Genomic DNA, 27013 nt, shown 5'->3' with positions numbered 1-27013 from the left:
AACCAGATGTTCCAGCCAGCCCTGGTCTTGTTAACAAGGGCTGGGGCAGTGCTGAGCTGTGGTGTTAAAATTTAAAGGGCTTAAGTCCGGCCTTGAGAGCGCTATCACTGCTACACTTAATTGCTTGGGCGCAGCCAGAGGATTGTGTGGCGGTAGAGAGAAGGAAAGTGCCACACTGCTGAATTACAGATGAGCAATCGCATGCATACATGAGCTAGAGAGTGTCTAAGTATGTGCATTACTTACGCACACACACACACACACACACACACACACACACACACACTCTCTTACACCTCCCTATGGGAGCATATGCAGTGACAAAAGTATTTAGGGATTCTGCAGCTTGGCTCTTGAGTATAGCAGCAGCTATTTTATAAGAATTTCTATATAAAGTGTACGTTATTAGCACTCCAGCCTTATGTCTCTTTATCTTCTTGGCAATTTTCTATATTTCCATATGACCTGTGGATGAGGGTCAACACTTCATTGATGTTAGATGACTTAAAAATTAAGCAGAGCTGTGGAGAATGACAAGGGCAGAGAGGAGAAAGGGGAAACAGTAAGGAGGAAGAGGAGAAAAAGTAACCAGGGAAAAGAAAAGAATGGAGAAAAAAACAATGATTTGTAAATGTGCTGATTTGCTGTAATGATAGCGGTAGTGGGTGATAGGAGCCTTAAATTATTCTGTGGAAATGCTTGGGAAGGCGCAGATGTCATGGTAGTTTAAAATCGTTGTGGGAAACAAGAAACAAGGTTGAAGTTCCTGTTTCACATATGACACCACTTTGTAAGCAGTTATAGAAACCCATGGTTACTCACTCGACTGTATATTTGGGTGTTGGATTGGTGGGTTTGTGATGCAGAAAGGAAGGGAAATGGAAAGAAAGTAACAGATGGTGTTTGGGAGGAGGTGAGGCTTGTGGTCATCCTGTCCAGAGCCTGGTGAGATCAGCCTGTTGTCCTGTTTGTGTGTTTATTTGAAACTTAGGGAATTGTAGCTGACCAGCTAGTTAATGTATCTGTGTATGAGAGCAAAAAACAATAATCCATATCAATGACTGTGATTACGTACACACCAAGTCCCACCATTATTCTGAAAATGAATATTGTGATTTTTGATGTGGGTCATATAAACAGTATTTTCCTATTAGATATTCCAAATTAGGTTATTTTCCAAATGCAGCATTTTCTAATTAAGACATGAGGGATATGCCTGTATTATACCGGTTTTAGGAGCATTTTTGGACACGTATACAGCACATCGCAGTATGATCTCAGTTGAGGTTTTTACCATAGTTTGCAATGCACAGCCCCTTGCCTGTTTACAGCCAGCTTTGTGTGTGTTGTCATGGATGCGTTGCACACAAACCAACTCGCCAGCAGTTTGTAAGGCTGTGGTAGAGATGCTTGCACCAAAGAAAAGCCCTTCTTTCTAGTCATCAGGAGAAACATACCTCCTTTTAAACATTATAAAAGACTTTGATATTAAAAGGCTTTCAGATATGACCAAATATTGTGACAAATTTTTTTTTTGAGAAAGTGGTTGTAAGAATTAAAAAGGGAGGCTGTGTCGAACAAGTCTGCCAGTGCTGGAAAACTTTGAAAAAAATCGTTAAAAAATGCCAAACATTTGCTGATTCCAGTTTGTAAAATGTGAAGATTTGTTTCATTCCTTTGTCTTCCATGTCACTGTAAATATAATACCTTTGAGATTTGTCAGGTAAAACCAGCAATTTGAACACATCACCCTGAACTCTGGGGAAATGTGTTGGCAATTTTCCATTATTTTCTGACATTTTACAGACTAAACATTTGTTCGAGTAATCCAAACATTTTATGTGTAATAGAGATATATGATAACATTGCTGTTGCCAACTGCTCTGTCCAGCCTCATTCCCAACTCGTCAACCATGGCCGCTTTGTCAGTGATTTTGGTGTCACAGAATGAAATAGGCACCTTTCTTGGTGGTATGATACACTGTCGGTTGGTGTCAGTTTGAAATGCTGCAGGTATCATTTTTATATAAGGAGCTGGAGAGTGCTAACAGACAGGGTGCAAGGGGAGGTAGACTGATCCAACAAACTCTGGACTTTCAGTAGGGATCCCGCTGTTTGCTCCCAGTAAGAATGTTGTGCAAAACCATGATGTTTTTGTCTTAACCTAACAACGTGCTATTGTTGCCTAACCTAACCACATGCTTTTGTTGCTTAAGCTAAAATGCGTAAATGTGAGGGTCTTTGGTCTCCAAATGCATCCATGGTTTAATCGGTGTAAGCTTATTCTGAAAAGACTGTATGCATCTGACGAGCAGAAACTGTCCATTTCCCATGAAGACAGAAGTTTATTCTGAAAAGACACAATGTAACAAGCGTAAAATGGCACACTGTCCCTGAATGTCAACAACAGACGCAGAACGATACCTAGCACTTCATATGTAGATGTCAAAGTCCACTGACCAAACGGAGGTAATTGATGAGTTAGGATGAGAGTGGGTCGTTCTGTCACCATTTGGGTACATGGAGCATTTTTTGCAGCCTCCATTGCTGCGTAGTTATGTTTGGGCACACTTGTTCCACATTGTGTGTCCACCTGCTTGTTCTGTTGACCTGCACTGACTGCTGTGTTGATCCTCTCTCACCTGGATTGCTCATCTTTGCTCTCTGTAAAGAGCTGTGTATAGTTGGAAACGTACAATTTCACATTAGCAGCAATGACAAGAAATAATGGGCCTGTGGTGTGTGTTGTGTTGAAAAGGATATACACAAGAACACACATGCTTTCATGTAATCACACACTGATGCCGGGCTCATCTCCAAGACCCGGTCATGAATCACAGGCGTGGAACAAAAGACTTTGCCGTATGGCTTGTTAGACTCGGAGCAGAGCTAGTTCACCCTGGCGGCTGACATATAGATATGGATACAAATGCACAGCTGGGGACGAAGGCCTGCACCTCTAATACCAGAGAGTGTATGTGTGTGCACCCTTTAATTGGATTGCCACGGTGCCCATGTGTAAATGTTTAGCTGTTTTGTGTGTTCATGCAAAGACACCCAGCTCTCTCCCACCCTGTTATCCCTCACTATAGCACATAGGTGTTTCTGTGTGTGTGTGTGTGTGTGTGTGTGTGTGTGTGTGTGTGTGTGTGTGTGTGTGTGCGTGCGCGCGCGAAGAGCTTAATGGCTAAGCCTGTGTCAGGCTGGTGAAAACATGGTCATTCATATGGTAATAACCAGGCAAAGAAGGAGACAATAAATCTCTCAACATCCTCTGAGACCGTACAGAGAAGTGAGCAGATCCCACAGAGCTGGGAGCTTCAGATGGGACACCATCCCAAACTCCAGGGACTCTCCACAAAGGAACATGCTGTAAGCTTCCTCTGCCAAGTAGGTGGGAGCCATAGTCAGTAGCATTAGTTCATCATCATGGCAGTAGGGTTATGTGACTTTCTTTCATTATTTTCACAGTGTCTGATGGTTTTATATGGAAGACAACAAGGAAGTAATGATAATCTGTACAGCTTTTGGATCATATCTTTGTTATGCAGAAGAGGCTGCATTTAGCAAATGTGTAATTTTCATCCCTTTATTAATAATCAGAGCCTTTGTCTGTAAAAACATTAGTTTCCTGCTCGGGTTATTTAACAGGTCTCCTGAGGAATGTAAAATGGTCAGACTGCATGCAGCATGTGTGCCTGAGCACACTGAATAGCATCTGGGCCATGGTACAACATTTCCCATCAGGGCAGGCCTTTCTGTGTTTTAGACTCTTTTTGAATTGCGACAAGTTAGATTATTGAGTTTTAGAATGAAGCTGCAGCACCCTGAATAGAGGGCATTGACATGATCTCTCACTACTCAAAACTGCTCACAATGAGGGAACATAACACTAAACATAGTCTGGTTTTCTCTTGGCTTCCTGATCATGTCACTTAAAGTGATAGTTGAGTTCATTCTCTGAAGTCGGGTTGTATGACGTACGTATTAACTGTCAGTGTATTACATACAGAAAATGTATGGAGAAGCAGGCTGGAGTTCAACATGGTAGCTAAGCAATGTACTGCTTTGGACGGGGGTCTAATATAAAATGTATTTTAGTTACCTAAAAAAGTCCAACCTAAAATAGATAAACATCAGTTTAAGTGTATGCCATATTTAGAATATTTTCACTGCTTTATTTTAATGTCAGACAATCATTTCCAAAGGGATAACAAAGCTGTTATAGTGCTCTCTATAGACTCCATTTAGAAAAACTGTGATTTAATAATGCTGAACATAGGAGCTGCTGGTCTACCACTGCCTTGATCAGTTTTTATGTTTGTGTAATTGGGTGACTTTGGCATTTAAAAGGGTAAGTTCAGATTCACCAGAGTCACACAATAACACTAACTAACTTATTGAAGCAGCAGTAGACCAGCAGTGCCTGTGCCCATCAAGCTAAAATTACCGTTTTCCTCAATGGAGTCTGGTGGCTTTGATGAGAGCATAGATGGGAAACCGAAGCTGTTAATGGCTTCCTCGTCGAAAAAGACTGTTAGACAGAAAAGGCAGAAAAAGAAAGGTAAAGCACTGAAAAACTCCCAATGTAGAGTACAATAAAAACTGGGATTGAGTTTTTTTAGGTGGCTAAAATCTGTATTGTTGGTGCCACAGCAGTAGATTGCTTTGCTTCTGTGTCGGACTCCAGTCTGCTTCTCCAAACTGGGGGCATGCCGACTGTCATCTACTGCATGTTACACACTGACTGTGGATAAGTACCTCACACAAACCCATTTCACAAAACCTGAATTATTTTTCGCAGTGGGGGTTGATACATGTGCAAAGTGAAAACTGCTTAAAGCGCGCGCGCGCACACACACACATACACACGCACACACACACACACACACACACACACACCAGACACGCACAACTTGGATGAAGCTCCAGTTTTTGACTGAGCTATTCATTAAAAGCTAGTTAGACACTAGTCTTGCTTTATGTGCTTATCACTACAGCTCTGCTCACTCTGTAACTATCAGCGTGGATCTGTTGGCCAAATGACAGTAGCACACATGGTTCTCTGCAGCTCAAAAGAGACATTGAAGCTGTCACCACCAGCTGAGCTGATTTATATGCATGCCATCAAATAACTGAACCAGCAGGGAGTACAGCAAGGTTGGCACTCATACGCTAAACGTGTAAAATACAGTAGTTAGCCCGTTGCAGTGTAGCTGGAGGCAGGGCTATGCTTGTTGGCTGTGAAAAGATTCTTGTGTTTCGTGGCAGAGTCTTTACTCCGAGGCTCCCACACTGGTCACGCCTGTCACACAGATGTCTTGCTCCACAAATCACACACATCCTCTGTAGAGGCTAACACACTAACACAGAGACGACACAAAAGGACTTAGACAATGAGAGAGAGTGGACTGAAATAACCAGTTTTACAATCAAAGTTTTCTCAAATGTTAAAACACATCACACTCACTAAAAAAAGCTGTATGTGTGATGAGGTCAACAGTCAACAGTATTACAGAGAAGGCGTTTTGTTTCCTGTACTAGCGCTCGTCATTGTCATTGGTCAGGGTAGTTTCTTTGAGCCATATGACATGTAATCACTGTGTGATGTTGAATGGGGCTGTTTGTGCTGCTGTCCGAGTAGGTGTTAACACATCATGTAACTCTGGCTGAGAGCCAAAATAGCAGGACATTGCTCAGTTTCTGTGCTGCTCAGTTTGGACTAGAGCCAGGTCTCTCTCTCTCTCTCTCTTTCTCTCTTTCGCTCTTTCTTACACACACACACACACACACACACACACACACACACACACACACACACACACACTTATTTGTGAGAACACGCAATGACACAGTGCTTCCCTGGCCCGTTATTGTAACATTAGCCGTCATAATTAACCCCATACCTTACCCTTTACTTAAAGGTATACTGATTTATGTCATTGTTTTAAAACAGGCTCGCCAGCAAAAGTTAAAATAAAAGCCAACCAACTTCAAATTCACTTTTGTTCGGTGCTCAAAACTGTGTCTGTTTAGTCCTTTTCACACAGAGACCTCACCAGAGAGCCACTACAAAGTTCCCTCTCAACACCACCCTTGCATATTTACACAAAGCCAAACGACGGTGGCATCATGTTGCTCCTGTATGTGATAGTAGACAGCATGCTGGCATCGCAGAAGCAAAAAAGGCATGACACGCATGGTGTTTAAAGCAACAGCATCGGCCTCTGTGACATATCACATATGCATGGGCAACATCTAAACGATAACAATGGCATAACATGGCAATAACAATTATTTACCTTCTCTGATACATGGATGCCGATCTTGTCCTCTGCTTAAAGGGTAAGGAGCCCCTCATTGTTTCACCAGTATACAGCCATTTTCAGCCACTGTTTTTCTTCTTTGAGTTCATCGCTCACTGCAGGTTGAGTTGCAAACATAACATGTCGTCAAAATGTCACACCCATCCCACCCATGGTCCTGTCCTGCTGGCTGTCCTTTTTATTTCCACTGTAATCAGTAAAATATGACTGAAAATGGGTTTGTACAATTGCTTTTTTTGTAAGTAAAACAGCCATGTGTGGAGATATAGAGAAGGGGGTGGGGGGACTGTAAGATGGACACAAGCAACCAGAGGGGCAGGGTGGCCGTGAATGGAGGCACACTGGTCTCATATGGGGGGCATGCACTGTAAAAAGGGCCTTTAGATTCCTGCTGCTTACAGTCCAGGACCTGTTTGTTTCCTTTTTATAAAGCCCCAACCTCACTGTAGTGCTGTGAGGGTACACATCCATAAATGCCCTGACCACAGATAATAAGAGGAAAATACAGGCAAAGTGCAGTCTGTACAGAAATATACACCTACACACACTTGTAGTGGGTCATAAGTGATGATTTAGAGAGATTACATCTGTATGAGTTTATTGATAGTTTTTGAAGAAACTTCTGCATGGTGTATTTTCAGCCTATACCAAGAAATCTTGTCCAAGAAACTAAGTTCCAACCCTCTAACCCTACCCATGTGATAAAGTTATAAATACTCACAATATCCCCACTTTCCCGAAATGCCATCAGTCTAGGTTTAAATTTCAAATTGGTCCTCATAAAGATAGACACACAGTCTAATGACAACTACATGTGAGGCTTATTTGTTAATGTGTGTGTGTTCATGCGTGAGCAGTGATCCCTCATCTGCTTTAGTATTTACTCTTGAGTTGATCTGCATCTGTCTCTTTGTGAGAGCTGGTGCAGGCATCGCACGTGTGTGTTGCTTTGATGTGCGTGCGTACAGTATCTGTGTTTATTTGTGACTGTTAATTATGCCCCCCCCCCTTGTCTGCTCCCAAAATCAGTGCACAGCTGCAGGGCCCCCTGAGTAAGGCAGCGCTGCATCTAATGTCTTATTATTCACGCTGTCTGTCTGCTCACCAGCCATACAGAGCCTGGGGGATGGAGAGAGATTTTGGGCTGTGTGTGTGTGCATATGTGATGGGGGGTTATGTATTAGCAAAGTGGTAATGGAGGGTTCGTTCAGTCTCCTAATTCGTTGGCACTACTTAATTAAAAGCGATACGACAGTGTGATTGGAGCAGTTGATGGATGGAGACTGAGAGACGCCCATGCACTTTAGGATCAAGGATATCTGTGTGTGTGCGCGCATGCGTGTGTGTCTGTGTGTGTGTCTTAGCATGTGTCTGTGTGTCTAGTGAAAGGAAGAGGAAGTCATTACCTTTTAATCATATCCTCCTTTATTCCTTATCCTTTTTTCCTCTCTCTTTTCTATTCTCATCCCCCCTTCTGTCTCTAAATTCTCCCTAAAGCCCCCTCCAGTCGTCCCCCCGTCCCCCCTCCGTTTCTCCAGCTGGCTCTCAGTGTCAAGCTCCTTGTCATCTTCAATCAACCCCTCTTTTCTGCAACACTTACCCTTTTTCCTCTCGTCCCTGACTGTCTTTAACCTTCCAGTAGGATGTGTGTCACATAAATGATCCTGCACTGTCTTCATGTCATTCTCTATGACTGGAGCTGTACAAAAGAATAAATCTGTAGTCACGTATTTGTTATAGCCTTGAGGTGACATGACATCTCTTGGCTTTATTGAACGGTGCTGCACCGCTGTGTTCAGCTGGGAGCTACATTCAGTTTGTGACTTACAATGAATTTGCCTGGTATCAAACTGTGATGGAAACTGGTCCAAGACTGCTGTGTGAGTTCATACTCTACGTGACTAGAAGAATATAAAGCCTCGATAAAACTGAAAATCATTTTTGTGTCATTTACATAAAGTGGATATGTTCAAGGATAAAATATAAAAACATCAATATAATGCAGTATTGCAGTCCAGTACAACACCACACTACAGCAAGGTGTATTATTTATTCAGTAGTGGTGCAGGTCCTAAAATCCAGAAATACATAAGCATTTTAGCACTGCTATTTCCTTCGTCTCGGAGGCAGTGGGATTTTTTTGAATGGGTTTTGGTAAGATGCCATTAATAAAGTCTGTGGTTAACAGTAGCTCAAGACACTTTGATGTTTTGTTCAACAATGTAAAATACATTAGTAAATACCCCAATTTTTGTAGCTTTTATGAGTCTTAAAAAAGCAGTTGCTAATGAATCCCTGTGTAATGAACTGTACCTGAGTAGCCGTCTCTGAAGTTTGCTGGCTGTGCTCATTGTAGCCCTTATGTTTCTCCTAAATTTTAGTCTCATGAATTTAATAGCAAATAGCAAAAATATATATTTTTTAAAGTGATCATTATAAGTAGGGATGCCACAATTGTTTTCATTATTAAGTAATCTGTTGAGTATTTTCTTTATTGACTGATTAAGGAAGATGCTATTAGAACCCAGGCACCCCTGGCGCGCAATGCTATTTGCGGTCGGGTTGGAGTAGCCAGTGTGACCCCCAAGCAGTTCAGTTCAGTGCAGTTTAGTTTGTTACACATTAGAACTCTTATTTTTGTGTTTCCATTGTCAAAAGTTGTGGATAGATACATACCAGTTCTCAGGGTACTATTCTAAAAGTGTTTGTTGAAAAAGCAGCTTTGCAGCATTGTAGGAATAGGTGTAAAATGCCAAATAGTTGTAGTGTGACTATTGTCAAATAGTGCAAAGAGACACTCAAATTGATTAACCATTTTGCCTATAAAATAAAATAGAGAAATATGCCTATTAAAATTTCCAAAACAATGACAGTCAATGCAATCAATCTAAAGATATTTAATTTACAATCTTATAATAAGGAATAAAAATGCTTGGAATTTTTGCTTGAAAAATGACTGAAATGATTTCATCTTCAATTAAAAGGTCAACAAAGGCAGTTTTGCAAGGCCTCTCTATTGGGCTTCATTTCCCGCTCAGTTTAAAAGGTGTTTAACATGTGAATAGCATCTTATCATGAGAGTTTAAGCCAACATACAGAAGGTGATTGACCCACTAGTCCAAGGTGACATGTAGTTCATCCCAGTCTTTAGAAACAGAGGAGATGATCTATCGTGTGTGGGCGTTAGCCGGAGTCTTTGTGCAGGTCTATTAGTGTGTGTGCTAGCAAGCAATTATTGGGCCTAATTATATGCAGCTATTCATTGAAACTTACCGCCATAGGGTAAATAGGTCTTTAATTTCTAAAATGAAAGAGAAGCACACACAAATGCATGCACACACACACTTGGGTTACGAGCCTGCTGGGAGTGCTGTAGTACTCCATCTCCAACCAATCCTCCGACCAACGTAAGGCAGTTATCTCGCACATCAAAGGGCCCCTCATCACAATAAGCCTAATCTTATCCCAGTGTATCTTAAATACAGGCTACGTTTTTCACAAAGCTACTTCAAGGTGGAGACAATAGATTACAGCCATGAAAGTTAGAGACAATGTACCACTGGCCAGTGTCTGGAAAGTTACTTTTGATATGTATAAGGTTACAGATAAGTTACCTTGTTAAAAGTAATAAGTTACATAACTATTTTAATTGCTTCATCAAAATAATGTAACTTATTAAATTTGACTATTTTTGGTCACTTTCCTAACAAATGTTTTAAACAGGACAATAAAGCTGAAAATGGCTTTAAGCATAAGTGCATAAATGTTGTGTTCAAAATTGGCTTTGCGGTCCCATGGTGTCCAAAATAATGCAGAAGGCATTTCTGCACTGCAAAAAGATGTATAGCAACAGAATGTTTTATTCAACATGTAAAATTTTACTGAAACATTTGTTTTTTTCACATGTAAACCCTTTGTAATCATTCAAATTTTGATTCATAACTGTAATTTAATTACATGTTTTTTTTCTTAGTAACTGATCACAATTACATTCATTTTGCAGTTTTTGTTATTGTAACATGTAACTAGTTACTCCCCAACGCTGCAGCCAGTATATTGTCCGGCAGTTTTGCTCTGGCTGTCCAGGTGGTTCTGCGGTTACATCCACCATCCAGCAGTGTTGCATGAATGTCTTCTTTTTTTTTCTGCTGTGGTTTTTGTTATGTTGTAGTAAGCATTACCTCTAACGCTGTGGTTTCCTGCATCCGTTTGGAAGCTTCTTCTGTACAGTGAAACAAGGTTTGCCTGCTTTGTAACTTGACCTGTATAAACGTGTTGTAACAGGCTAACGTAGCCTCTTTTATCGTTTTTTTTTGTACAGTGCGTATGTGTGTGTGAGATTGGTATGTGGGAAGGTGGGGGGCAGGGGTCTGCTTTGACACCCTAATCCTGCAGTCTAGTTTGGCTTTGTGTGGAGACCTTAGCTGAGAAGAGAAAGGGATGGAAAGAGTGAGAGAGAGAAGGAGGGGGCGTCGAGCGTGGGGTTTGAGAGAGGGAGGGGAGTGATGAGAAGGGTGAATGAGGGAGATGGTGTTGGTTCATTCTCCTGCTCTCGCTATGAAAGGAAACAAAGGATGCTGAAGGGCCTGACTTATGACAGCAGGACTTCCTAGAGTTTGCCTGTTAGCAGGTTAGCCTCGGCTGACCTGACTGCCTTTTTCTCCCTCCATCCGTCTGTGCGTCTCTCTCTCTCTCTGCTGAAGACGTCTCGGCTCTGCCTGCTTCCCTGGCTTCTGCATGTGAGTTATTCTATCTCTGTCTGTGTATTGTAACAATTTAACAGGGGTCTGCTGAGGTCATTGCACACTGTACTTTTACTCTACTTTTCCTCTGCAGCGTGGTTTGTGCTTTTGTCATGTAGACAGTCTAATAAGCTTGACGTGGTTGAATCTGTGTTGGGGATCTGCTCTTTCTCCATCTGTGTTTCTCTTTGCCTCATATCTCTGCTCTTTTTCTCAGCAGAAACTCTTCTGCATCTGTCAGACATAAGTGAGGAAAAAGCTGTGAGTAGCACATGTACAGTATATGCCCAATTCCTCAGGGCTGGAATAATTAGAGAAACAATGCACAAACCTGACCACCTGAAAACAAGTCTCTTCTGGTCCTCAAATGAACTGTCCCCTGTAAATATGCACAGGAAAAGACAAAATTTCAGCGCCTGTCTAGGATAAACCTAAATCCAAATGCGTAGAACTAACATTTGTATGCCGAAGAGCTAATGCTAAATGACAGCTGGTTACATCTGCTTTTGTTGGAGACGACACATGAGCCCAGAGAGCAAATGCTGCCCTGCCGAAATATTTAGCTGCGGTTCTCTGTGGCTGAAGGGCAGACGGCTTGGTTGGTGGCTTGGCAACAGTGTTGGCACATTGTGGGTCAGCCTGGCACAGACACTGACATTAAGGGTGGGTGGGGCCACCTCGCCGGCTGCCTGTCAATTCAAAAGAGAGGGTGGCTGTGTGGCAAAGACAGGAGGGGTTTTATTTCAGGGTAAAGGAGAATTTTAAACTATATATTAGCAGCTGTGGCAGTTATGTGGGCATAATTAGTATTGCATTGGAAGTATAGCTTTTTTTGTGATCAACTTTTATATTGTTTTTTTTTTTTTTTGCTTTACATATATACAAGCAATAACAATAAAAACAACAAACAGTACTGCCCAAAAACAAAACCAGACAAAAAGTAAAACCTTGTGGCGACTAACATGTTAAATTTAATCAGAGGGTATGAGCATTATCTTGATATTGATATTATTATTAATGTCTGATGTATATATTCATAATGAATATTCACGATTGAATCTTAGACTATTAGAGCATTATTATAATTAGCAATTATTTTGATAATCAGTTAATTGTTTAAGTCATTAAAAGAAATGAAAAACAAAAATAACCCAAATTTCTTGCTCTGCTTTGTCACATGCAGAGGTTGCTGGTTTTCTTTGTCCTCTGATAAAAAGCTGAATATCTTTTATATATCTCCTATACTGGACTGTTGGTTGAATGTAACGAGTAATTTTAATGCGTCATTTTAGAAACATTTTGATTCTGATGGGCATTTTTGATCATTTTCTGACATTGATTCATTGAGAAGATAACTGGCAGATTGAGTAATGATGAAAATGATTTAGGGATGCACAGCAATACGGCATGCCATCAGTCTTGGCAGATATTGGCTTTAAAATGAAATATCAGAATTGGCCAATATGATGATTTCTGCTGATATCACAAACTAATTTTATTTTATGTTTTAAATTATTGGTAAAGCAAACAAGTACAAAACATAAACCCTAAGCTTAAGTATTTTTCTTATTTTGCACAATGAAGAAATCTTAAATACATTGAAAAGCATTGTATTTCATGTCTCCAGATGTTGGTGGGTCGTTGGGATTAGAGTATGCATATGATGTTAGTTCCACAACAGAAGAGTCTTGATGATGACTAGAGTTTTTTGTTTTCTTGTTTTTATATTGGCATGCCAACTGGCAAAAAATCCAATATCATACATCCCTAAAATAATTAGTTGCAAGCTCTCTCCATTCAAAAAATACATCATAAAACATGAAATCTGACTATGAGAAATGGAAATAACACTATTATATATAAGGATGATATGTTATACTAAACTATCACTCCCCCTATCACGCCCTAATGTTGCTTATTGTGGTAGACTCATCGTCAGGCAGGCCCATAGACAGCCTACCCTCATAGCTCCACTCACACACACACACACACACACATGCATGCACACACACATACATAGACTGGCTGTGGGCTCTGTTTTTTAACAGACAGTCAACAGGAAAGGAAAACACACAGACGCAGGGCTTAAGACATTGAAACTATTACTGTGTGATTGTCAAGCCCTTGCTGCTGTTGTTCGTGTGTGTGTCTGCATCCTACCCGGTGAGATAGTTGAGAGCAAGAGTTCACATCCCTCTCTTTGCTTTCTGCATCTTGAAGAAGTGAGAAAACGTGTGACTGTTTGGTGGTTTAAATCATGTCCTGTTACAGTCATTTTTACACGTCTTATTAAAGTAAGTCTCGCACCATCTTAAGTGAAGATAATTTCACTGTCTTTGTCCAGTGCTTCATTATCTGTCCTTAATGTGTTTGTGCTGGCTTGTAGAGGAATGTGCTGTGTTTCAATGTTCCCCTCCTGATTGAAGAGCTCCGTCTGTGCAGATGCAAGGTAATTCTCTAATGGGCCTCAGCTCCACTCAATAGCCATCAGTCAATTATACTCAATAGCCATCAGTCAATTATAGTCAATAAGACAAAGCAGAGGACGGACGGCTCTCATGCTGTCACTGTTCTGAGTGTCACAAGATTGACTGTCTCTTTTTCGAAATTGGACTCAGGGCGGGGTGAAAGGGATGTTTTCGGGTAACGGCATTGAGATAAAAATTCCTCTGGCCTCTGAAATATAAAATTTTGCCACTTCAGATATTTTCCCAAGACTAGCATCAGTACCTCTTAACATGTGGACATGATATCCCTTTTGCCATTTTTTTCTGCCTGAGCAAGAATTGCTGCAGGTAATTAAAAAGAGAGGTCAAAAGATGACAAGAGTACTTATTATGCGTGGACAGTGAGCCCTCCAGGGCTGGAAAGGAGGTGAAGAGGTTAGAGTTTGAAGGGTTGGAGGTGATGGAGGTGGATGGCAGCTGAGGAAAAAAAAAGCAGTCCTCCAGCTGAGCCCCTGGTGATGTTCTGTATGACATGAAAAATGCCTCCCTCCTCCATCCTCCCTCTTGCATGTTGGTTCATCTTCCTCGTTTTCAGGCTTTATTTACTCGCCCCCCCCCTTAGGTGCTTGTTTGGAGATACACCCTTTCCCTTTTCGAAACAGCTCAATTACATGCTAAACCTTGTGTTCAGCTCTGCAGGGCTGTAAATGTACTGTAGACTGCAGCTCGTCTCTTGTGACTGTGAAATTTGTTTTTTAGTGGTGGAATGTAACTAGGTACATTTACTCAAGTACTGTACTTGAGTAAAATGTGAGGTACTTTACTTAAGTCTGTTCTTTCATGCCACTTTATGCTATATTATACTTTATACTAAACATTGTACTTTTTACTTCATTACATTTTCTGACAGCTTTAGTGACTTTACAAATGAGTATTTTGCATAAAAACATAAGAATAGTTAAAAAATAATGTTTTGTAATAAAAAACCAAACAATTAATACAAGTACAGCTGAAACGATAAAATGATTAATCAATCAGTCGATTGATAGAAAATTTACTGTCAACTGTTTTGATAAACATTTAAGTCGCTTTCTATTTTTTAATAGTTTTTTTTAAACTTTTTTTTCTTTAAAATAATTTTTATTTTATTTTGGTGTCTTTTTTTCTTATCTTCTGATTTTGAGTTTAAATAAATTTGAGTTTTTTTCTGTTTTTTTCTATTTTTCTTAATAATTTTGAGTTTGGGGCTCTTTTTCTTCCTTTTTTCAATATTTTTTAGTGTTTTTTCTTTTGTTTTAGAATAATAATGAGTTATTTGAATTTTTTTAAATTGTATTTGTTTTTTAATGATTTTGAGGTTTTTTGGTGAGGGTTTTTTTTTTCAGATTTTTATGCATTGGGTACCTTTACTTTTAATTTTTAAGTATATATTCCTGATCATACTTAACTTACTTTTACTTAAGTGAAATTCTCTGCATAGGACTGATTTGTAACAGGGTGTTTTCACAGGTTGGTATCAGTACTTTTACTTAAGTAAAGAAACTGAATACTTCCTCCACCACTGTTGGTTTGCAAGCTTCCCATTCATCGCTCTCTTTCCCAGTATCCCACTACCCTCTCCCTCTTTGTTATTCCCCAGGCAGCAGGCCACATATTGACCTCTGAATCCTTCTGTCTTTCTCTTATGGAGGCACTCAAAGCTAAAGCAGAAAGTGGAAATGAAGCATCTGTCTATGAATACATACAAATACAGAGATGCATACACAGATACACAGCTTGCCATCAAATGCAATCTTGTTCAAACACACTCGCATGGTAAATATTATGATCCTTTGATGCCTCAGACTTTTTTGTTTAGCTTTTTAAGATTTGGAGTAAGGGTCATTGTGTACCATTGAATGAACAAGTCCATTCCTTCATATTTAATGACAAAGCTGTTTGTTCTCAGATGAAAAGATTAGCTTCACTGAGACATAACTTGATGGATCAGTGTGTGCTAGGGGCCGCTCGGCCACCGAGGCTGCTAGCCAGAATTCGGAGCCGCTGGTGGAGAATAGCCTCTCTATTGTGTGGTTGTCAGGCCGGTTGGCTGATGTGGTGCGCGCACTCAGACATGCTGGCATGCACGCAAACATATACTGATGGACGCACGCATACAAACAGAGACACTTATCACCAGAAAGAGTCACTGTCAGGTCAGCCGGCTCGGACTGTGGACAGCGCTGTATTGTTGCTAGCCTCCAGTTCTCCTGGACATTTAACAGTGCGGGCATTCAGCTGTTACTGGTGACTCAGGACCAGCGGGCAGTGCGGCAATCAGTGTGACCAACAACACCTGCCTTCACACTGTCACTGTCTTGTTGTGTTCAAGATGCTTGAGGGGCAAAAAGTAAGCAAAGATATTTTTATCAATAAATATTAATAAAATGCATCCCAGAGTAACATAACTAAATAAAATATGTATCAATATCAAGGGCCAGATGTAATGCATGAGTATACATTACAACTATTCTAGCAGGAAGTATGCCCTTTTATGAATTAGTATTGGTTAACCCTTTAACACCTGGATTGACATGCCTTTCATCAGCTTTTAAATCTCTGAAAGCTGACAATATTGGTTTGATTTCTATCGAAAGCAACTTAGCAAGAAATGTCTCACAAATTGCAAAATAAATAGTAAAACGTGACAAGGAAATGATTTAAAAAATATTTGGGGGGGAATTATCAGATATTATGAAACAACAAGGAGAGAATGTCCACGAAACTATATGTATTATTCTCTTGATTATATTTTTTAAATGAAGTGTTTTAATTTTTTTTAACACTTGGCATCATTTTCAAGCCAATTTGCTCCGTTTTCAAAGGGTTAGACCCACCAATAAGGAGCAATTAAAATAAAGTATTCCCCATTGTGAAAAGGAAAAAAAATAGGATCACATGGGAAACCTTTTCATCAATTTGTTCTGTTCAGATAGCTGTATTGAACTTATTGCTTTTTCACTTGACCTCCACCCTAATGACTCCCACTGAGAGCCTGTAGAGATCAATGTGAAGCACACAGTGTGATCCTCATTCATTGGACTCCAGTGGAAAATCTGACCACTGAGATCTTGCGTTTACTTTTGTGAGCATCTCAAGCTTCCTGCCAAAACAATGCATATGTCACGTCAAGTGGCTGTTTGACTTTGACACTCCTTCTAGCCTGCCTTTTTGAATGACATATTTTCCACAAGGCTCTTCCTCTTTTTTTTCTCTGTTTTTTTTACATCCATCTTTAGGGGTGTTGGAGCTTGTTTGAGAGGTCATATAGGAGTTGTGTGTACATTCTCATGGCTTTGTGTGTTCAAGGTGCTGTCTGTCAGCCCTCTCTCACTGAATCAATATGTCTTTTTTCTGCAAAAGAGCGAGCCTCAGCCCCCTCTGTCTGATATGTAGAAACACAGTGACATCTCACATCCCCAAATCAACCACAAGCAGCCTCAATTCAGTGACCTAATTCTTTTGAACAGGTCCCATTGGAAATTTATTCTATCAACAATTTTTGGAAGTGTTTGTGACACCGTCAGGAAGTCATGAGTGTAGTTGTTAGAAAGGTTTACATGTCACAGTGCAAAGATACTGTATTTTGCTGGTTTAAGTCTTCTTGAAAAAAAGCCAATGAAAGGCTAGCACATACTCTGTGGAGTGGCTGAGGCAATCCACTTTGTGATTAGGAATGGATTGATTGAACTTTACCAATACTGAAACCTCAACTCATTGTGTCTAATGATATAGTTACTAGGGCTAAGAATCATTTAATAACTTGCAGTACCAGTACCAATACCAGTACCAGTACCAATACCAATACCAATTACCCTCAAGGCTAATTTATTATCCCTTTACAAAAATAGATACATATGTTTTTAATGTTGTAAATGTCAGTGCCTTTATATCTTGTGTATGATGGCAGAGATAGATGGTGGAGTCCAAAGTCTCACATAACAGTGGTGATGGTGGAGGAATGTAATAATGTATCTTTACCAGAGGCAGTGTTGTAGACTGCGGTGATCTGTGAGGCCTTTAAATACATGATATGTGAATGGAGAATTCTTTTCACTGTATTACTGATTGTTTGCTGGGATCGAGTTTTGCTTTTTTCTGTTTATTTATGTCATTGTCTTTGTCAGTGAAGGGAAACTTTTTCATCACTGTTTTAACAACTTACATGAGGTTATCCTATCTAGTTCTATTCTACAACTTGCCTAGAGACAATTAGGAGAGTTAAGCTGCTGCATCTACAAAGCCATGACATAACTTATACCTTCATCCTACCTCTCTCTCTCACTCTACCTGCCCTCATTTCTCTCTTTCTTCACTCTCTCTTGTTAAATTCCAGACTTGGAAAAGCTTGTACACTGACGTTCCTTTCAAATAGGGCTATTAAAATAACATGCAGCCAGGTCTTATTTAACAGACTGCCTTTTAATTATGTGTGGGGAGACAACTGAGGCGGATTCAGTTCATGCTGACATCAGCAGTATTCTTGCTTCTGCTAAAAACACTGCGAGGGAAAATGTTCCAGGCGCACCAGACAAATGATCTTTTAAATGCCTCTTGCCTCGTCGATGTTATCATTCAAGTATTCAGGAGGAAATTCGCCACACTACCACGTCTGTCAGCCAACACATGTCACAATTGTCACTTCCTTTTTATGAGAGAGAGCGAGACATCCAGTAAGTCCGAGCTGGTCATCTGCTACCCTCCTATGGTGCCCCGTGGTGCCAGTGTAACCAGCCTGGTAGTGTGATCCTGAGGCACTTGTGCAGTCACACACACACACCAACGCCACCAGGGCACGGCTGAGCTAATGACTCATCTCCCCCCCCCCCCTTCTCTCTGTCTGTCTGTTCCTCTGTATTTCTCTGTCTCTGTCTGTACAGGGGACATCACTCAGAAGGGCTATGAGAAGAAAAGAGGCAAGCTGTTGGCACCATACATCCCGCAGATACAAGGTAAGACACACAGGCCTGCAGGAAATATAATTTCCAGAACAGGTTGCTTTTTTTGCTCTGGCTGCCTGTTAGCATAGCAGTTAGCATAGTGTCCTTGCAAGAGCAATCAGAACAAGGAGAAAGTATTTTAGGATTTTACAAATGATGACTAGTGGAGTAGCTTAATCTAAATACAACTTTTTTTTTCTGTAGAGACATGTAAAAGATGAAGAAATTACAAATTAAATACATGCAAAGCCAAAATTAGTACAGAAGTTGCATTTCTTTCATTTGTTTTTAATATCATATACCAGTGGTCTCAGTGGTACATCACATGGTCATAAAGTTGTCATGAAAGATACTGTGGAGGCTCAACTCATCTTTTTAGATATGATATGTCTGCTGCTGTGTCCTTGATTCTTCTTTAACAGTGGTTCAGTGACCCTCAGGTCTGTAATTGATGCCTTTGCCCTGCAGCAGCCATATATCATACTGTTCGTAGGAGCCAGTAAAATTTGGTTGCTAACCAACCAAGGTGTGGAGGACATGCTGCAATGCGAATCTAAATTTAGCGTAAATACTGGTCTAGATTTGGTGCCATTTATATTTTTTAATTGTGCTTTCATGATGCAAAGCTCTTGTCACAGAGAATGCTGATTATTTAGAGTGATTTTTTGTTTATTTAATCTGCAGTTTGTGCATATTTGTGCTTGCCATTGTTAGGCTGTGGGTTTTTTGAGAGGACTTAGAAAAGCAGGGAGGCATTAAGTTTCCCATGTGTCCCCATAGGGCTGACAGTGTCAATGCCTTAATTGTGATGCGGTCAAGGTCTATACATAACGCATTTTTTTTAATTTTTAAAAAAAATCATGTTACTTGCTAGCAGACAATCCTATCTTTTAGAGGCTGTGCTGAGCTGAGTCTTAAAGCTAGAGTGATGGTACTGGTATCATATGAAACTACGAGAACTGAGGAGCTTCTCAGTTAGGCTTAATTTTGGGGATGTAAAAAAATCCTATGGTCATTTCACAGGGGTCCTATGACCTCTGACCTCAGGATATCTGAATGCAAATGGGCTCTATGGATACCCATGAGTCTCCTCTTTAAGGACATTCCCACTTTATGCTATTACCATGCAGGTTTTTGCTGTCATTTGATTCCTAGTCATTGTAATCTGGTAAGAATTGCTTTACCTTGTTGATAAGGACTTCAAAACTGTTTGTAAAATGCAAAATAATGTAACTGAAAACATGCAATTAATGACAATTAAATATTGAAATTCTGTGATCATTTGCAGTTAAAAAAAAATCTTTTGATAGCCCTAGTATGTCACTACTTGTTATCTGTCAATGGCTTTTCACAATGTTGGGAGGGTTTATACATCAGTTCAGTGTATTTTTAGCCCCAGTCGAGCAGTCAGTCAGTCAGTTTCAGCCGCCTCAGGCAGACTATAAGGTCGAGGTGGTTTGTGGTGAATCCCAGAGAGGAGTCGCTGTCTATAGGCTTCAAGCTTGTCCGCACTGTATCTGGAATCCATGGCAGTCTTTGGTTTGGCCTGCTATGAGAACAACAAGCCTAAGTGGAAACCAGAGTCTGTTGCGGGCTGCTCGCTCAAGGCTTTCCACTGGAGCTAGCAGGCCTGTTATTTAGCTTCATCTCCTTTATGTCATTCTCTTGCTTCCTCCTTGTCACCATGAATTCTTGGGTTTTCTTTGGATCATTGTTAGATCCAATCAGTCCGGATCCTAACACCTAAGGAGGGAAAGGGATAGCTGTAGGGAGGAAATGGATGGGCTTCAGAGTGGGTGATATTCTTCTTGCAGAATGAATGGATGTGTTGGGAATTATTAACACATCCATCCAGGATGGCGAATCAGTGGGTCTAACAGCTGCAAGCTTGAAATAGGAGACCAACAGACTGAAGGCTTGTGAGCTCTGTACAATATTGCAGAAGTTGTTTTATGGCCTTATATTCCACTGTTGTCACAGGGCTGCGCATGTGCCAAGTGCAATAAAGTTCGGGTACAAAGCCAGATTGTGAAGATCCATGAGAGCATCACGAGCATCATCATGAGAGCTTTTTTCATATTTTAGTATTTTTTGCCTTCACTGTGAACTTTGCGAGTGTATAATTGTTTTAGATTTTGATCAAAGATTTTCGATAAGTAAGTTGAATGTAAGTTTATCAGCGTCAGATTCTGTAAAGGGTTAATGTACTTCCTCAGTAAGAATACAGGTGAGTGTTGTCTTACCTTGAGAGATGGTTTCTAGAATTGTGGTTCCCAAATTGTGGGTTGTGGGTCCATTCTGAATGGACCACAAGTGACTTGTGAACGTGACAAGTTTGTAAAAAACAGACTTAAGCTACTATTTTGTGTCACTTGTGTTTATTCTTGTGGTATGTTTTATTTCTTTGTGTTTACCCATTGAAACCTGGAGCAACATCACTTTTCTTGTTCAGATGCCTTTCACAACATTTAAACCCCTGAAACCTTTTAAATTGGTTCCATTTCTTTCAAAAACATGGGGAGAAAAAGGCAATGAGCAATGTGGTGAGAAATGTTTCACAAATCACAATCAACAAATTAGTAGATTAGGTAAAAAAATAATAATTTTAATTATTTCTAACTATTTTTGGGCCATTGAGTATGTAATCATGTATTATGTGTGGACCTTGAACCAGATGTTCTTGACATCCAGTATTCATTTTCTGACTATGCAGTTGCTAATTCCCAGCTCTTTCAAACTGAGCACAAACATCTATTCGTTTATATTAGGCATGTGTCATTTCAATCAATTATTTATGTCCGTAATTCAAATATACAACGGAGCACTCGATGCAAGTCATTAGCCAGGCATATTTAATCTCTAGGAAGTGAGACAGAGTACTCGTGTTGTCTGCCGCCACACCGGTAAACGTTGGCATCAGACGGGAGCTAAAAATTCATCAGGGTTCACTGTGAACCAATAACAACATCTGCTGTGACGGAGCATGCCTCTGATTGGTTCATTGCGGTGTGTCTCTGAAGTGTGTTCTTCCCAGCAACCGGGTCTGGTGTCCTGGCTTGTTTCTATAGACCTGTTTCCTCCAGGAGCTGGGGAAAGGCTGGTGTGTGACTGGACTGTCAGAGCGATATAAGGGACCAGCATATATTGATGTATCTATCCCTGCTTATAGGGGATTCTGTGCCTGTGTGTGTGCATGTGTGTGTATGTGTGTTTGTGTGTCAGACTCCATGCATTATGCGTCCTTAAATGACCTCGGGCCTTATTGCTTGCGTAATACCTGAAACTCGTGTTATTGAATAGATTTAGTTGAAGCGTGTGTGAATGTTGCTCAGCATTTCCGTGTGTGTGCTGCTGCTGTCTGAGACTTGCTGACAGTGTGGAGCTTACTGATCCCCACTAAGCTGCCGCTGAAAAGCCGTGCGGGCTGATGGCTGGCTGGCCAGCCGGGTGTCTGACTGGCAAGCCAGCTAGGTGTGGGATCTAGCTGGCTGAAAGTGGTGTGGCAGGACTCTGTCCTTGAAAGGCCTTTTTCTAATGGGTATACTTGCAACGGCAGTGTGATTAATTTGAAATTTCAAAGCTGTCCACAGTCCGCGACGCTTTTTTGCCATGTTAAATGTTGGCACCCATTTCTGAATTTCTACTTATGCCTCAATAGCACTATGGTTTTACCATTGCCTATTCAAAAACAATGGAGGTAGACAAATTGATGCCACTCATTGGTTTGTCAAATCATGTTTTGAAGCCTTGACTTCAACATTTAGGCCGTTTTGTTTTTGTTTTTTTGTAGCCAGAAGTGATTTGGACAAGAAGTTGGAGTTGTAGAGGAGCAAGGAGGGGATCTGACTCACGGACTATGGTGACGCCCAGCAGACAGCCTGTCACTCAAAGTGGCCATGCCATTATGCATAATTTTAAGCCTTAAAAAATGTAAATGTGTGAGCTAAATAAAAATTTACTCACAATACAGCTTTCATGAATGTTGAAATTAGCTACAGAGACCAAAGCTATTTTCTGTACCGGGCTGTTAATTTCTGCTTTAAAGTTGAGCTTTTTTGTCATGGATGTCTGTGGAGATTAACTTGCTTTTTGAGTCAGCCTCAAGAGGCCATTTGAGGAACTGCAGTTTTTCGCACTTGTATGTTTTTCAGCCCTGGGGGTTCCCATTTAAGGCTTTCTCACATTTGGCCTTCTCAAACGAAGTCACATTTTTCATTTTAACTTAATTACATTAATTTTAGTTTAACCAAGACTCCACTCATTTTAGGCCACTTATTATGCTATAATTTAGAAACTTTCTCACAATAATTTCACCTTTATCAGTTTTATTATTTACATATAAAATTGCCAATCACTAACAAATGACAGGCAGCTTTGACTCCCAAAACGTTTGGCTGAAGTGCATGAGTATAGCTCAACAGTCATGATGTTCATGATGGCATACTGTGTCATCATGTTGAATGTGTGGGAATATTATCCTTTTTTCTATAGATTACTCATCTTTGTAGCCATTCAAAACACCTCTCTCAAGAAGTAATACTTCAAAAGCGTTAGGTCTTTCCACTGAAGCATCTCAAGTTCAGGTCAAAATCAAAGTCAGCTTTATTGTCAATTCTGACATGTCTGTTAGATAAACAGACATGCATAATTAAATAATCAGGCAATAGAAAGAAGAAAATATAGGCATGTACTGTATATACATATGCTACATACATATTCACATGTGTGCAATATGGTGCAGTGTGGTGGGTGTTAAATTCTGGATTTAATTCATGGTTTGGTGCTGCATTTCAATGAAGTCAGTTTGCTTTACAAGGCTTAATGTCTTTGTTACTGTATATTTTAGCATCCAGTAGGTGTCATTGGAATAAATGGCATTAAAGACAAGCTGTGTTTTGCTGTATAACACCTCTGTAGGGTGAGCCTGAGCCTATTATCTTTCAAGTTTGTGTTTGTCACCTCCACATGGGGCTCTACTACTTTACACACACAAAAATGTATTGTATTTAGTTATTTATAGTGCTGCTAATTTGATGCATATCTGTAAGTATAAAACATACAGTGTTTAGGTCCCCGAAAGTAGTCGTTGGATAAATCAAAGCACAGACAGAAACCGGCAGGAGGCTATGGAAACATGGCACTGGTTGCTATTCATTATGGAGACGGAGCTACAGAAGCATCCTTTTAACTTTACACGCCACATAAAGCTGTCAGATGTATTGCGGAATTACGGTAAAGATGCTGTTCCTTTGATGACTTCCTGTTCCATTGTGTGTGAAGTTGTCTATCATCGCTGCCTAAAATAAGCTAAAGCCTTTCATTACTCAACACGGAAATACAAGCACATTGTGGGAAATACATCCCTTCAATTATTATGTTCATATTACATGTTGAGACAATATGTGTGCATTAAGCTCTTTAACATGCAGAACATCATACATATACACACATATATTAGTGGAAAGATGAATATGTTCTGTCAATAATTAATAGATTAAGAGCCTCGTCTGGATCAAACTTGTGATGTGCAGTAAAATAAGATTTGTCTAATTTAGTTATATTTTATATTTTTCTCACATACTTGCATCAGTGTGAGAGCATGAGAAGAAGAAGTGAAGCCAGTGGTAGAAGACTACAAACAGAGCTTGAACCATGACCCTCCTTCAAGCGGTCGTCTTGGGTTTCCCCTCTGATGTTAACCACATTACTTAATGAGGCTCAAATGAGAATTGCATAAGCGAAAGGATGAATCACTGCCTGCGTCACACAGAGCATAGAGAGGTTGACGAGTTTGAGTGCTTGATAATTTTAGAACGCTCTAGTTAGAAGATGTTGTCTGTTTGACATTCATGGTGCTTAATCACCTCCTTACTGTTACATCTGTGTAATTTGCATTTGCTTCCCTTGGAAAGCTGGAAGGCAGCTGGAAAACTGCAGGAGAGGCTGGATTAAATTAAGTGAGGACTTTCTCAACTCCAAGTTACTATATTAGAAGTAGAAGCCTAGATAGGGATTACCATTGAGTTTATAGATACTTGATGTAGTTGAGCAAAACTCAAAACAGTGTTGCTGTATGTCCGAGGAACTTTCTACAAAAAGTATACAACACCAATTCCAACACCAACTGGGAATGATTTCCCAAATTCAAATCCTTTTTGACATACAGTCGAGGAAATAAGTATTCAACATGTCAAAAAATAAAAAAATAAAAAATAAAATTAAAAATATTTCCAATGCAGCCATTCACATGAAATTTAGATCAGGTGTTACACAATACAACTACACAGATAAAGACATTCTCAAATTTAATTTCATAAAAATGATGTAAAGTTAAAAGACATGAGTTGAGACGGTATAATTACATGCACATCATAGGTGCAAGGCTGTCAAAAAATGGCATACACTGAGGAAAAAGGTAAAGAACACACATGCCATGATTTTTCCATCCAGGTTCCTTTTTTCAATATTGTAGATAACCAGATGTACAGTGTATGATTACCATCGACTTTCATATCACGGTGTACCTTAAACCCGGTATACCACTGCAACCCTTTTCCAAACAGACATTCTTTATATCTTGCAGATTTTTGGGGGCCTGCTTGTGAATTTTGAGAAAATTTTTTCAACAACTAGTGTCCTCAATTTCCATGCGCTCATTGAGTGTTGTTAAAAGAAACGGTGATGTAACACAGTGGTGAATATGTCCCTCTGGCAACTTTTTCAGAACATGTCGCTGGCATCAATTTCAGAATGAAAACAATAAAGCTTATACATTTTAACATTAAATATCTTGTCTTTGTACTGTATTCAGTTGAATATATGTCACAAAGGATTTACAAATCATTGTGTTCTGTTTTTTAATTATGTTTTACTCAGCATCCCAACTCTTTGGAAAACTAGGTTGTATATCCTCATTTTTCTGGTAGTGATATTTTTGCTCTTAAGCATTAGAGGAATAAATTTGTTTTACCCTGAATTTTTTAACCCAAACCAATCTTACTCCTTTTGCCTAAACATGACTAAACTCACCAACAAATGTAACAACTACTAGCCAATCAGACAGGGAGTAGCGCTGGTCATTCTTTCGCTATCCTAGGAAATGCAAATTTACTTAGAGGAAGGTTTAACTTTTGTGTCTGGCCTGTTATAAACTGTCCACTCCCTGCTTTGGTCTCTCTTCAGGTGTAGATCCTTCTCTGCAAATCGACAACAGGATCCAGGCCTCCTCCCAGGCTGTCCTCCCAGGTTCCAAACACAACAAGTCTCGGGCGGCCAACACCCGGGATGAACGCTTCAGATCTGGTAATCATGTCTCTGTACTGCCTGAGAGCTTTTAAATGCCTGGTGCTCTTCTTTTATGCCGTAGCTTAACTGTGCTGATGTGTTCTCTCAGATTTGCACACAGAAGCCGTCCAAGCAGCTTTGGCAAAGTACAAGGAGAGGAAGATGCCAATGCCCTCCAAGAGACGATCTGTGTTAGTTCAGTCTTCTGTTGAGGCATGCACCCCGCCAGGTGAGACCTCTGTTCCTGTAAACCCCACTGTTCGCCAAGGGCAAGGTTTATCCTGTGCACACACAACCTAGGTTTATGCTCACACTGGGTTGTTTACACATGCTCCCATGAGCACTGGAGTGTAGGATGCTGACACGCTGTTGTGTCCAGTGGTTGACATGATGTTGCCAAGCATTTGTTACTGGAAAGAAATGTGCAGTTTGATGAATGCGTCCATTCTTTATGACTATAAAGGGCTCAGTTCTCACTGTTGTGTTCCCAGGCAGACCTTCCCACATGAGTTGCATAATGGATGCATAATCAGATTTTTAACATAGTCTCAAAATGTCGACCTTTTGCCGGCTTTTGTAGCAGTTTATACTGAGTGGGCCTGTTAATCTGTTAATGTTGTCATCTTACTGTAGCTTTTTTATTGCGATTTCTTTTTGTATTGTTAGTTTTGCCAACTGCTTCCGAAAGAAAGTGTTTAATCTTTCATCAGTCAGTAAGATATCCATGCAAGATTTAATGACACAAAACTTGCCAGTCTCTCAAACACTGCAGTGGCTTTATCATTGGTGTCTAACAGTTAATTGGTGGGGGGCCCTAGAGCCCCGTGTCATGGGTAAAGAAAGAGGACACAGCGGTGGAGCGAGTAAACGGATTAAGAGCTCAGACATTGGGGTTTGAACAGGAGAAGGAGGGGGCCTCTTCATGGTTGTTTCAGTCACTCTGAGAGATCTCCTACAATCTACTGGGATATATACAGCTAACAGATCCACAAAATCACATACTGTACAAACAAAATAATCTGGAGCTCTGCTTTGTTTTTAAGGCTTATAGCAGCTGCAGGTGTTTGTGTGCACACATTGGCATAGTTATGTTACTTGTTTAAACATTTCGTTGGGGACTTGATTTCAAATGGTAGACTTCATGAGATTACTTTAGTAGAAGTTTATCCGGAGCCATAAAGTTGCTAAAGTGATGGATTTAGTGGATTTTTTGGCAACTGATGGCACTGTGGGTA

General features: G+C 40.2%; 1 protein-coding gene across 12 annotated transcripts in view; it reads left to right on the top strand.

The window, feature by feature from the left end:
* Positions 1-27013, top strand: part of dip2a (DIP2 acetate--CoA ligase A) — a 110776-nt gene that overhangs the window by 44166 nt on the left and 39597 nt on the right. For 8 of the 12 annotated variants that reach the window (XM_088083158.1, XM_088083157.1, XM_088083156.1 and 5 more), the window contains exons 1-4: positions 18053-18227; positions 18435-18506; positions 25677-25796; positions 25888-26007. In XM_088083158.1, coding sequence (XP_087939284.1) covers positions 18068-18227; positions 18435-18506; positions 25677-25796; positions 25888-26007 — 472 coding nt within the window. In that variant the 5' untranslated portion in view covers positions 18053-18067. Of the gene's footprint in view, positions 1-18052; positions 18228-18434; positions 18507-25676; positions 25797-25887; positions 26008-27013 lie in introns of those variants that run through there. The other 4 variants (XM_042494194.2, XM_042494193.2, XM_042494195.2 and 1 more) reach the window with 1 other exon arrangement.

Source organism: Plectropomus leopardus, chromosome 10, assembly GCF_026936395.1.
Source record: "Plectropomus leopardus strain MGB_pleo_1.0 chromosome 10, ASM2693639v1, whole genome shotgun sequence".
Lineage (NCBI taxonomy): Eukaryota > Metazoa > Chordata > Actinopteri > Perciformes > Serranidae > Plectropomus > Plectropomus leopardus.
This window is presented reverse-complemented; position numbering and strand designations above follow the sequence as displayed.